This window comes from Bos indicus x Bos taurus, chromosome 11 (assembly GCF_003369695.1).
Source record: "Bos indicus x Bos taurus breed Angus x Brahman F1 hybrid chromosome 11, Bos_hybrid_MaternalHap_v2.0, whole genome shotgun sequence".
NCBI lineage: Eukaryota > Metazoa > Chordata > Mammalia > Artiodactyla > Bovidae > Bos > Bos indicus x Bos taurus.
Genome location: NC_040086.1, coordinates 80,072,625 through 80,086,369, shown reverse-complemented (window position 1 = coordinate 80,086,369; position 13,745 = coordinate 80,072,625). Strand labels below are relative to the sequence as shown.

General features: G+C 35.5%; 1 protein-coding gene across 4 annotated transcripts in view; it reads left to right on the top strand.

Annotated features, from left to right (window-relative positions):
* Window positions 1–13,371, top strand: part of GEN1 (GEN1, Holliday junction 5' flap endonuclease) — a 28,992-nt gene extending 15,621 nt beyond the window's left edge. For all 4 annotated transcript variants that reach the window (XM_027556024.1, XM_027556023.1, XM_027556021.1 and 1 more), the window contains 8 exons: window positions 1,491–1,582; window positions 3,057–3,207; window positions 3,942–3,978; window positions 4,069–4,149; window positions 5,073–5,203; window positions 7,199–7,260; window positions 10,778–10,918; window positions 11,500–13,371. In XM_027556024.1, coding sequence (XP_027411825.1) covers window positions 1,491–1,582; window positions 3,057–3,207; window positions 3,942–3,978; window positions 4,069–4,149; window positions 5,073–5,203; window positions 7,199–7,260; window positions 10,778–10,918; window positions 11,500–12,815 — 2,011 coding nt within the window. In that variant the 3' untranslated portion in view covers window positions 12,816–13,371. The remainder of the gene's footprint in view (window positions 1–1,490; window positions 1,583–3,056; window positions 3,208–3,941; window positions 3,979–4,068; window positions 4,150–5,072; window positions 5,204–7,198; window positions 7,261–10,777; window positions 10,919–11,499) is intronic.
* Window positions 13,372–13,745: the final 374 nt, after the last annotated feature.

Genomic DNA, 13,745 nt, shown 5'->3' with positions numbered 1-13,745 from the left:
TAGTGTGTAAAATAAGTATTGGGCTTTCCAAAAAAGGGTTTTGTATTTTTAAGCTGATCTATATTTTCATTGACAATCACTTATTTATTCTGGCATTTTCCAAAGAAAGTTGAAAAGAACATGTCCTAAGCCATGCTTTGTATAGTCAATATTATTAGCTCACTACAAACACAAGTAGGAAGATGTCACATTTGTTTATTTATAACCATGGATGTTTGCCATAAGCTATCTTAGACTATTTTATCAACAAGTAAAGATAAACCAATATAATTTTATATTTAAAATTGTTTTATATAAATACTTCAATACTGTATTTTTCTATAAATGAAATGTCTGACATGTTGCAAATATTTAATTAGTAACACTTGGTCAAAAGTTTTACTTCACTACCCTTTGTTCTGTATTCACAAATTATAATGAATTTAGACTATATGATTTGAGGATTCAGGCTTCTCTGGTAGTTCAGAAGGTAAAGAATCTACCTGTGATGCAGTAGAGCTAGATCTGATCCCTGAGTCTGGAAAATTCTCCTGGAGAAGGAAATGGCAACCCACTGTAGTATTCTTGCCTGGAGAACCCTATGGACAGAGGAGCCTGGCAGGCTATAGTCAATGGGGTTGCAAAGAGTGGGACATGACTGAGCAACTAACACTTTCACTTCATTTGAGGATTCAGGAAAATTAAGATAAGAATATACTGAAGTTTGCAAACTGTGCTGTTTTGTTTTGAGCTTTCAAAACGAATCTATCAATTATATTTCCTTGATGAGGGCAATGTTTTATAAAAAATGAATATTGATGATAATAAAGCATAGAATGAATAGAAGGAAAGGAACCAGGACACTGAGACAGTTAAAATAATCTTGGCCTCCAGTAGGTATGAGATAGTGAGTAAATGAAAAGAAGCATCAAGTGGTAGAAATGAAGATTGGAATGACCATGAGTAAGATTTCAGATATTCATGCTCTTTCCTAAGATGCCTCTCTTTCCACTGTAAGGCTAATGATAGATCTAAGACTTTAATAAACTCATTATTAACATCAGCGATTACTATTTTCCAAAGCAGGAAAGCAAAGGTGTACTTTGGCATGGGGATGAGTTAAGGAACGATTTGGGAATTGTGAAGAATAAAAAAGGAAAAGCAAACAAATATGACTCTTGGCTAACTATAAATCGTTCTTATTGAGACAGTTTCAGCAAAGGCGAACTTTTGGCAGTATTTTATGTTTGTCTTCACAGTTGAAAATAATGAGATTATATTTTCTTGTAATAATCCGTCATTCTAATTTTTATTAGTTTAGACTAACCTTCCCCTGAGTTTTAAATTTTTTTATGTTTTTATGTTCCCAGGCTAGGACAGCAACTTTACTGCCAAAGGGAAAGTAAGTAGGCAAGTGGAAAGGAGCAGAATAGCCTGACCTTTGAGAACATGGCAGTTTGGTGACCTTAGTATTTGTTTGTTGTTTTTTTTTTAACCATTTTCTTTTGAAGGTTTAATCAGTGGAGTGAAAAATCTTGTTACTCTAATTCACAACCAGTACTCGTTAACAAACTGGCTCATTGCTCTGTGTGTTCCCATCCAGGTAAGCGGACATAAGGAATGATATCTCTAGAACACTGCTGTCAAGCTACCTATGTTTAGTATATACCTATGTTTCATCTCTATTCCTTTGGTATTTTTTACTTACCTACCTTCCTTACCAGATTGGGAACCCGCAGAGTCAGGAGTTGTGTCACATAGATACAGTAGACACTCAGTAAATACTTACAGAATGAAGTAATGTCATATCAATGATAGATATAGGATAACTGTAGCTTCAAACTGCATTATCAAATTATTTCAGTGTTAAAATTATGTTTTCAATGTAGAAATCCATTTTAAGAAAAAATTGTACTCATAAATCTTAGGGGAAAATGGAAGTGAAACCCCTTGTTTTTATATCAGTAATTTGTTTATATTTATATGGTGTATTTTTATTGTGTGTGAAGATAGTGACTTAACATTAATTTCTAATACATGTTCACTGTTACTGAAAATAGCCTGGATTCTCTTCATTAGTCTTGATTGAAAAAAATGATCTCCCTGGAAATTCCCTGGCAGTCCAGTTGCTAATACTCCGCGGTTTCACTGCCAAAGGCCCGGGTTCAATCCCTGATCAGGGAACTAATAAATAGATAAAAAAACCCATCTCTCTCTTTGCAATGTAAGAATTATCTTAAAAAAAAAAAAAAAGGTGTTTCTGACATATACTGGGTCAAAAAAGCCTTTTGCTCTCAGGAGAGATTAGAAGATCATGTTAGCTCATCTTTTAAAAGAAATTCTGCTCTATCTATTTTTCTTAATATATTTTCATTGGTATTTAAGAATTATAGATGATAGCATGGAAGAAATAAATGTGTTTATAGATAAGATGCCATTCTACAGGCTGTTTGTTTTTTTTTGATGCCTTATGAATGATGGTTTTAGGTCATATCACTTATATAAGCTCTCATATATTCTCAAGACAGTGCTGAAGGTAGTCATGCTTTCCTTTTAATGGCCACTAGGGCCCAACATCCAGGCCACAACCAGAATTTGTTTATGTTCCAAGCTTAGTTTAAAAACAGCTATATAGATAACTGAGAGCTAGCCACTAGCAGAGGTAATAACTGCTGTATTCCTTTCATATTCCTATTTTTTAAAATTCCAAGAATTATTCTATTGACTAAATAATTTTTTACCAACAGTATCCTTCTTGTGTGTAACTACCACGCACTGCACCGTCTTCTATTCATTACTCCAAATGTACAGTTTCATATTACAAATTAACACTTTCAGATAGAAGAGTAATTTACAAAAAAATAGTGTCAGTGATGGTAACAGCTAAGGACTCAGTTTATCCTAAGAATTACTATTGTGTTTATTACTCTATTAAAATGTATTGAAACCCTTCTATATGCTAGGTGTTATGCTAGGCAGTGTTTGTTTTTGAAAATTTAGGTAAGGCAAAGAAAAAATGTATATAGAAGATAATTCTAAAAGGCAGTGAAAATTATACTTTTTGTGTCTCCGTAAAGGTTCATCTAAGGATCATGAACGTAATGGATGCAAATTATGTCAAACTGATCGATACTGTGAACCACATGATTATGAATACCGTTGTCCTTGTGAATGGCACCGTACAGAACATGAGAGGCAACTGAATGCTGTAGAAAACAATATTAAGAAGTAAGGTTATATTTTTGTACTCAGTGTTTTCTGCTGTGTGACCTATTTATATACCTTTGGTTGAATTATTTCCACATAACTTCCCCTCGTGTGTAGATTAATGTTTCACAAAATCCCTTTCTTGATTCTGTTCAAAAGTTTGGCCATCTTATGAGATAGTAATTTAATAATATTTCAGTGAGAAGGTTGATAACTGGTATACTATGCAAGGACACTTTTCAGAAAAGGAGATTAGAGGTGATAATTTTCAGTTCAGTTCAGTCGCTCAGTTGTGTCCGACTCTTTGCAACCCCATGAACCTCAGCATGCCAGACCTCCCTGTCCATCACCAACTCCCAGAGTCCACCCAAGCCCATGTCCATTGAGTCGGTGATGCCATCCAGCCATCTCATCCTCTGTCGTCCCCTTCTCCTCCTGCTCTCAGTCTTTCCCAGCATCAGGGTCTTTTCAAATGAGTCAGCTCTTTGCATCAGGTGGCCAAAGTATTGGAGTTTCAGCTTCAACATCAGTCCTTCCAATGAACACCCAGGACTGATTTCCTTTAGGATGGACTGGTTGGATCTCCTTGCAGTCCAAGGGATTCTCAAGAGTCTTCTACAACACCACAGTTCAAAAGCATCAATTTTTCAGCACTCAGCTTTCTTTATAGTCAAACTTTCACATCCATACATGATTTTAAAGTCTATCTAAAATTGCCTGATTATATTAATAACCTGTATATAACTTATTTTCAGAAAAGCTTGCAGTTGTGAGGGATTCCCATTCCATGAGGTAATGAGTAATAATTCAACTATGTGTTTATCTCAGAAGGTTTTTATAAAAGTTTGAATGTTCCATGCTTACTTTCTCTTCTCTTGCTAGGTTACTCAAGAATTCCTTCTGAACAAGGATAAATTGGTGAAGGCAGTCAGGTACCAAAGACCTGATTTATTATTGTTTCAGGTATTTGAAAATAAACTCTTACTTTACAGTGTAAAGTTGGATACTAGAAAGATAAGAAGAGGTAATCACTTTGATTGCTCTGGGAGGAGGTTTGAAGTAGATAGCTATTGAATGCATGTATATTTTGCAGGCATTTATATCTACTTTTCATTCCTTTGTCACACAGTAGCTATATATTGCAAACTGTAAGACAAATCACAGTTATGCTGTTCTTTACAAGACACCTTAAAGGCCTTGTGTAGATATGTTGTATTCAGGACTGTGTTGAGGGAGAGATGCTAATAACTGGAGAATGTAAAGGTCAAGCATATTGTTACGGAAAACAGTACAGTTTATAAGCACATTGACCTAAATTTAAATTCGGACAGTCTGTCACTTACCATGTAACCCTGGATATGTGTTTTCCTCAAAATTAGAAACAAGATTACCTATCTTGTGAAGTCACTTTGAGGATTTGATGAGACTATTTGTATTAACCCTTAGTACAGTAAGTAGAAAAACAGTCACTCGATAAACTGTAACTGCTTATTGCTTAGCTCTACCAACCACAGTAATAATAATGGCAACCAACATTTATTGAACATTTAAAATTTGATATCATATTTAACACATTGCGTGTAATCTTCGCTAACTTCATAATCCGTGTGCTGGATTGTATTTTACAGAGAGAAAACATGAGGCTGAAAGACGTTAAGTAATTTACCCAACATCTAGGAAATATGCTGGCATTCAGACCCAGAACCCTCACAGTGAAATCATTGTGCAATATTGCCTCCTTAGGAGGCTCACTGCTTATGGGAATCTTCTTGTTGACACAACTTTAATATTAGTTATCTCTTATGGAAAAGATAAGATCACCTGAGAGTGCTATTTGTTCACCAAGAGATAGTGAAGTCTTATTATATTTTTTATTACATTTACAGAGATTTACTCTTGAAAAAATGGAGTGGCCCAATCACTATGCATGTGAGAAATTGTTGACACTGTTGACCCACTATGACATGACAGAAAGGAAGCTCGGTCGAAGGAACTCTAATCAACTGCAGCCGATTCGGTAATATAAAGAATTGTATGGACAACTCCCTATGTTTTCATTGGAACATCTTATGATCTAAAGTATTCTTCTTAATGTCTTTAATAGTAGGATATATCAATATATCTCTTTGTTTTAGAAGAATGGAGGAAAGGTCTGCTGGAATATTAAAAGCTTGTTCAGGGGTTAGTGTCAAGATAACATAGTAAGTTAACGCTTTGATACTTTTCAGCCTCAAGCATGTAGTAATAATAGACTGTTAAAGAAATATAAAAAGTTGTGCTGTGCTAAGTTGCTTCAGTTGTCTCTGACTCTGTGTGATCCTACGGACTTTAGCCCGCCAGGCTCCTCTGTCCATGGGATTCTTCGGGCAAGAATACTGGAATAGGTTACTGTGCCCTCCTCCATGGGGTCTTCCCGACCCAGGGACCTGTGTCTTTTATGTCTAACCTGCAGTGGCAGGTGGGTTCTTTACCACTATTGCCACCTGGGAGGCCCCTATAAAAAGTTGTAGCTAGGCTTAACTAGGTAATTATCTCAGTGTCAGTGGACCAGAAAGGGAACAGAAATGTAAGTGGAAGGGCTGAAACTGAGAATTGGTGACTCTCAGTGAAGGGTATATGATTATTCATTTTACTATTGAAACTTTTCTTAATGTTTGAAAATTTTCAAAATAAAAAGTTTTGGGAAAGTATTAAAAAAGATAAGTTCCAAAGGAGTCACAATCCATTAGCATACATCTTTGATGACAATAGTAGACGTCAGAATAATGGAGTAATATTTCAAAGCTTTGACTAAAAATAATTGGCAACCAAGACATCATTAAAATTATTCACTGGCTGGCAAGACACTTGCAGACATATGAAGATTAAAAGTTTGCCACTCACAGACCCTCGTTAAAAGCACTGCTAAAAGTTGACTTCAGCAAGAAGGAAAATGAACTTGGGGGAAATTGAGGATAATAACAAACAGTGGTCAGCTATAGAAATTGAAAAAATATATTTAGCTAATTTAATAAATTGAATGGAAAAAATATGTATATACATATCTTTATAATGCTTGATAGTATATGAAAATTATAATAAACTGACACTCCCAAAGTATGCATGTAAATAGTTAAGGATAATCACTAAAACATGAGAAATACCACTTCTATCTTTAAAACCAGTACATAAAATAGGAATGTACAACTCCAACCAAAAGAATTATAGGAAGGTGGAAAGGTAAAATAACAAAGATGAGCTTAGTAACCAGAACCGCAAATAAGATGTATGAATAAATCCAACTATGTCAGTAATCATAATGAATGTAAGTGGATTAAACTCATATATTAAGACATTATATTAGATGAGTAAACAAAATTTAGCAATATTCTGCTTTATAGGGCACGTGCAGAATAAAACTATATTAAGTTTGAAAATAAAACAGTTTTAAAAGATTTGGGAGAATGACATTGAAACATGTAAAATATCATGTAAGAAACGAGTTGCCAGTCCAGGTTCGATGCACGATACTGGATGCTTGGGGCTAGTGCACTGGGACGACCCAGAGGGATGGTATGGGGAGGGAGGAGGGAGGAGGGTTCAGGATGGGGAACACATGTATACCTGTGGCGGATTCATTTTGATATTTGGCAAAACTAATACAATTATGTAAAGTTTAAAAATAAAATTAAAAAAAAAAAAAAAAAGATTTACCAAGGCAAAAATTTACCAAAGTGATGTAGCAAAGTTAATAGAAGCAAAATAGACTTTAAAACAAAAATTGTTAATATGTAAAAGAGGAACACTGAATAATAATGACAGGAAAATCTGATAAGATCTAACAATTATAAACACTATCTTTTAAATAAGCAAATCAGAAATAACTACTCAGTAGTTCCCCACAGAATCTTTAGAATATTATTAAAACAATAAAAATTAGTGGGCATTGAGTTATTCAGTCAACAAATTGAAGATTTCCAAATAACTCGTGCAATTAGACCCCATTAGATGTGTGGGTTTTTTTTTTTTTCAGAATCGTTAAAAACCGAATCAGAAATGGAGTTCATTGTTTTGAAATAGAATGGGAAAAGCCTGGTATGTACATACTGTAAGCAAAATTTATAACATTTAGTCATGTATGTTTAGCAGATATCATATGTAAAACGTGTATATAAAAAAGAAATGAATCACATACACCAGTGTACCTGTGCTATATGTAACTCATAATAAATTTTAAATGTCTTAAATTGATATTCCTTTTGTAGTTAATGTTTACAAAAACAATATGGAAATGGTTTTGATGTCTATTTCTAAAGAAAATACTACTACAAATAGTCTGGTCATTGGATTTCACTGTATAGTCAGTTCTCAAGAAATGAAGGTTGCTGATAGCACCTGTGGTGCTTCCTTTCCTTTTTTCCTTTCTTCCTTTCCTTCCTTTTCTTTCTTTATTGTATTTAGTTTTCATGGGAATTTATAGTGTCAAGTGACTCTATATTTTCTGTAGACAGAAATACAGTGAGCTCTGAATTAGCTCCAAAACTGAAGGCAGGGGAAGAACTGAGCACTTAAAATGGAAAATAATCCCAAATTCATTTCTGTTTGGCTTTGAAATTGGATTGTATGACTACATGTGACTGAGTGAGAGAATAGATTTGTCAATAAGTTCTAGTTGATGAACGATAAAGAATTACATAAGCTGTTCAAGGGAATAATAAAAAAGTAGCTAAAGAATTTTGAAAACCGTGTAGAAACAGTTTCACCTACTACAGTGTATTTTCAGCAAAGACAATGCCATTAACCCAGTTTGGCCATGCATCTCTTCTATCTAGAACTCAGGGTTAGGTGCCCACTTTCACTTATCCTTGTTGGAGTTAATCCCTTAAGGAGAAAATGTACCCCAGGTTGCTTTAAGAAATACTCTTAAGTTCCCTTGTTTCCATTGTTTCTACTTCGGACACATTAACTTACATTTCTTGATAGTTTGGCTTCTTATGTAGTTTTGCCCTCATATAGGATAAACATAAGAATCTAGTGTACTGTTTATGTATCTCATTGTAAATGTACACATTAGCATTCTCATTTTTGTTTATTGACTTGAGTTATTATTATTCTTGTGAGTCCAAGTAAGCCTGGGTATTTCCTTGAGAGACTGATAATCTTTGAAACTCAATCTGGAAAATGGTAATAGTTTTGATGACCTTTCAATTCTGTTCTTTTCAGAAGCTACTGCTAAAGAAAGCCAATGTTAAAGTTTTAGAAATTGTCTGTTTTCATTCTTTATCTGGAATTTTACACTTATGATACTGAATTAAAACTGACTAACCTTTACATTTAAGGGACTAGATCTGATAGAGTGCCTGATGAACTATGGACTGAGGTTCATGACATTGTACAGGAGACAGGGATCAAGACCGTCCCCATGAAAAGAAATGCAAAAAAACAAAATGGCTGTCTGGGGAGGCCTTATAAATAGCTGTGAAAAGAAGAGAAGCGAAAAGCAAAGGAGAAAAGGAAAGATATAAGCATCTGAATGCAGAGTTCCAAACAATAGCAAGAAGAGATAAGAAAGCCTTCCTCAGTGATCAATGCAAAGAAATAGAGGAAAACAACAGAATGGGAAAGACTAGAGATCTCTTCAAGAAAATTAGAGATACCAAGGGAACATTTCATGCAAAGATGGGCTCGATAAAGGACAGAAATAGTATGGACCTAACAGAAGCAGAAGATATTAAGAAGAAGTGGCAAGAATACACAGAAGAACTGTACAAAAAAGATCTTCACGACCCAGATAATCATGATGGTGTGATCACTCACCTAGAGCCAGATATCCTGGAATGTGAAGTCAAGTGGGCCTTAGAAAGCATCACTACGAACAAAGCTAGTGGAGGTGATGGAATTCCAGTGGAGCTATTTCAAATCCTGAAAGATGACGCTGTGAAAGTGCTGCACTCAATATGCCAGCAAATTTGGAAAACTCAGCAGTGGCCACAGGATTGGAAAAGGTCAGTTTTCATTCCAATCCCAAAGAAAGGCAATGCCAAAAAATGCTCAAACTACCACACAATTGCACTCATCTCACACTCTAGTAAAGTAATGCTCAAAATTCTCCAAGCCAGGCTTCAGCAATACGTGAACCATGAACTTCCAGATGTTCAAGCTAGTTTTAGAAAAGGCAGAGGAACCAGAGACCAAATTGCCAACATCTGCTGGATCATAGAAAAAGCAAGAGAGTTCCAGAAAAACATCTATTTCTGCTTTATTGACTATGCCAAAGCCTTTGACTGTGTGGATCACAATAAACTGTGGAAAATTCTTCAAGAGATGGGAATACCAGACCACCTGACCTGCCTCTTGAGAAATTTGTATGCAGGTCAGGAAGCAACAGTTAGAACTGGACATGGAACAACAGACTGGTTCCAAATAGGAAAAGGAGTACGTCAAGGCTGTATATTGTCACCCTGCTTATTTAACTTATATGCAGAGTACATCATAAGAAACGCTGGAGTGGAAGAAGCACGAGCTGGAATCAAGATTGCCGGGAGAAATATCAATAATCTCAGATATGCAGATGACACCACCCTTATGGCAGAAAGTGAAGAGGAACTAAAAAGCCTCTTGATGAAGGTGAAAGAGGAAAGTGAAAAAGTTGGCTTAAAACTCAACATTCAGAAAATGAAGATTATGACATCTGGTCCCATCACTTCATGGGAAATAGATGGGGAAACAGTGGAAACAGTGTCAGACTTTATTTTTGGGGGCTCCAAAATCACTGCAGATGGTGAGTGCAGCCATGAAATTAAAAGACGCTTACTCCTTGGAAGAAAAGTTATGACCAACCTAGATGGCATATTGAAAAGCAGAGACATTACTTTGCCAGCAAAGGTCTGTCTAGTCAAGGGTATGGTTTTTCCAGTGGTCATGTATGGATGTGAGAATTGGACTGTAAAGAAAGCTGAGTACCGAAGAATTGATGCTTTTGAGCTGTGGTGCTGAAGAAGACTCTTGAGAGTCCCTTGGACTGCAAGAAGATCCAACCAGTCCATTCTGAAGGAGATCAGCCCTGGGTGTTCTTTGGAAGGGCTGATGCTACTAAAGCTGAAATTCCAGTACTTTGACCATCTCATGAGAAGAGTTGACTCATTGGAAAAGACTCTGATGCTGGGAAGGATTGGAGGCAGGAGGAGAAGGGGACGACAGGATGAGATGGCTGGATGGCATTACTGACTCGATGGACGTGAGTTTGAGTGAACTCTGGGAGTTGGTGACAGACAGGGAGGCCTGGTGTGCTGCAGTTCGTGGGGTCGCAAAGAGTCGGACACGACTAAGCGACTGAACTGAACTGAACTGAACCTTTCTCTAAGCTGTTCCTACCATCTTTAAAACAAGAGAAATTTAAAGTTTTAATTTAAATGGAACTTCATTCCAGCTCTTGCCAGGTGGAAAAAGATCACTTCTGTATCAACAGATTATTAGAATAGAGATGTTGTAAGATTTACATGAGTTATCCATTTGTGATAACCTAGTTGACCTCGTAAAATGCGTTACCTGGGAAAACGGAGTATTTCAGATCTGTTAGTAAGGTTGTTTTATTGTATTTTTAATCCGTTAGAACATTATACTATAGAAGATAAACATGGAGAATTGGCTGTACAAACAATAGAAGAAGAGTCATTGTTTGAAGCAGCTTATCCTGAGATTGTTGCTATTTACCAAAAACAAAAGTCAGAAAATAAAGGGACGAAACAAAAAAGTAAGTATCCCATTTGATAACTATTTATGCTGCACACATAAATGAACTGTCTTATTTGAATCTACCGTGTCCAAATTTTGCTGATTCTGTAAAATCAAGAGTAAGGATTATACTCTTGCTCCTTTGTCTTGACATACTTTGTTTTAAAATATGAAAACCTGGAAAAAAACATTCTGCTCTGAGTCTGGTAACTTAACTGAGTGTTAATAATAGTAATTATACTAACCATTTATTGACCAATTAGTATGTATAACATATTTAGGATTATAAATACATTTTATTTCCCAGAACTCAGTGAAGAAATTTTAACATTATTTTATAACATGACAGTAATAACAGTATTTCTGAAAGAAAATATTTTATAATATTTTATTAATAATTATTTTTGTTATAATTAGTTTATAAACACTAATTAGTTTATATAATTTATAAAACAGTTTTCAGGAATGCATTGAGACAAAAGAGGAAAAAATTGATCATATAGATTTCTGATCTGAACTCTTTTTTATTTACCCACATTAAAGAAAATAAAATAGATTTAAAATAGATTTTAATTGTATTATGTATTTGTTTCTTTTCAGGCATGAAAATTAAGTCTAAAGGAAACAGTTTGCTAGAATCAGATGAGATGATGAAAGTTCAGTCACATATGACTTTAAAACCCACATGGGAAATCTTTCCTGATCAGAATTCCAAGTTAAGCTTGGAAATTTCCCCTTGTTCTGCATCACCCGAGGAATCTATTTCCACATCATTGAATGTCTTGCTTTTAGCTGAAGATGCTGCCTGTTTGACTGCACAGGAACAGTTAATATCTTCTCCAAGGTCTTTGGCTATGCAGCAAATTAAAGATATCAGTAAGTCTCTAATTGCAGAATCTAGTCAACCTAGTACCTCATCCCATAATATATCCGCAGTTGCTGATCTGCACTTGAGCACCATCGACTGGGAAGGTACTTCTTTTAGTAAATCTCCGGCCATCTCCAGGAACACATTTACTCATGGTTTAAAATCGGAACTTGAAACAGCTATTCCTGACAGTTTTAAAAATAATCCAGAGCAGTTGTGTTGTGAAGCAGAACGACACACCACCAGTGTTAATAAACTGTCCTGTTGGGATCTTCAGAAGACTAATCCTGAGGAGCACCTACTTTCTGGCATTAGTGATTTACATCTTCAGGATTTACCCTTAAAGGAACGAATACTTATAAAATCATATCCTCAGAATACTGTAGAACCAGATGTTGGCCTAAAAACTTTGTCCTTACTTACTGTAAAAGAACAGTGTGTTGCTAATAGTACTTCTCATTGTCCACCACATCTTTCCAAGGATCTGGGAATTCATTTGCAAAATGAACCTAGAAGCTGTAAAGTTCTAAAAGGAGACCAGCTATTTCAAGAAAATGATAAATCAAATACATCTGTACCCTTGTCTGTCAATGACCCAGGAACGAAAACCTCCAATGTTAGAACTGGGCCACCAAATGCTACTTTAGATCGTAGTAGAAAAGCTGGCATTCAAATTGCTCGGAAAACTGTAATGAAGAAGAGTGTGTGCCTTGACAGACTTTCCTCTGATGAAGAGAGTGTCCCAAAGTTTGGGAAAGCTAAATCCACAACTCAAAAAATGAAGCAGAGTTCTCAGAAGCATAGCCCAACCCAGTTCAAGAAAAATGATCCCAACAAATTGAGTAACCCTAAGGCATATATTAAAGAAATTGAGCAGTGTGTCCAGGTTTATAAAACAGCTAGAAATGAAGAAGCCTGTCTCCCAGATGCAGCAAAAGAGCCTCCGAGTTTTCTACGTAACCATAAGGATAAAGATGACTCTGGTACCTGTTTGGATAGTCCTCTTCCTTTAAGTCAGAGATTAAAACTAAGGTTCCAAAACACTTGAAATTTAAAGTATTCAGGTATAACTTAGTATTCTAGTACTGATGGCATTAGCAGAAGCAGAAGGAAGGTATCTGATTAATGTGTAGTAGAAAAATTTTATGTAGTTCTATATATTATGAGACCCTTGCCATTTTAATCAAAACTGTAATTAAAATGTTCCCTAAAACTTTGGTTTTAAAGCATTATCCTCTGTAGTGAAAACTCCAGATAATGTATATTTTTATAACAGACTTTTTCCATTTTAAAAAATATCTTTATTGATTATGCTTTAGTTATATCCTTGAAATGTTAGCATAGCACTAGACAGAGTAAATGCTGTGCCCATTTGTTCAGTTTTACTCATTTCTTCCACAAGCCTCTAAAGCATTTTTGGATATTACAACTTGTTCCCCAGAGGATAACTCTTTATAATTGCCTGCATTCTCATGTCTTCTGTTGTACCTTTCTGGGAGTTACATTTACTTTCAATGTGAAGATACTTTCAACTGCTCTTCCAGTTTCAGTAATCTCATTCTCTTTTGTGAAATAAAATTCACAAAATTGTATATGTAGTGAAACTCATGGTTGTAGTAGTTGATTAAATTTGGAAAGCTACTTCTTACATATCCCCAGAGGTTCACAGGTATGCCAAATGGACAAAGATTTGAAACATAGAATGTATAACCAGAAGAGGATTAGAAACTTGCTCGGGATCATGCAACTAATTACTAGTGGTATGAGAATCAGATTTCTTTTTTATAGCTTTTTTTTCTTTCCCTTTTTGTAAAAAAAAAAAAAAAAAAGAATCTGTGGCTTCCTAGGTGGCTCAGGGCTGAAGAATCCTCCTGTAATGCAGGAAACACGAATTTGATTTCTGGGTCAGGAAGATCCTCCTGGAGAAGGAAATGGGATCGAACCCAGGTCCCCTGCATTGCAGGCGGATTCTTTACCA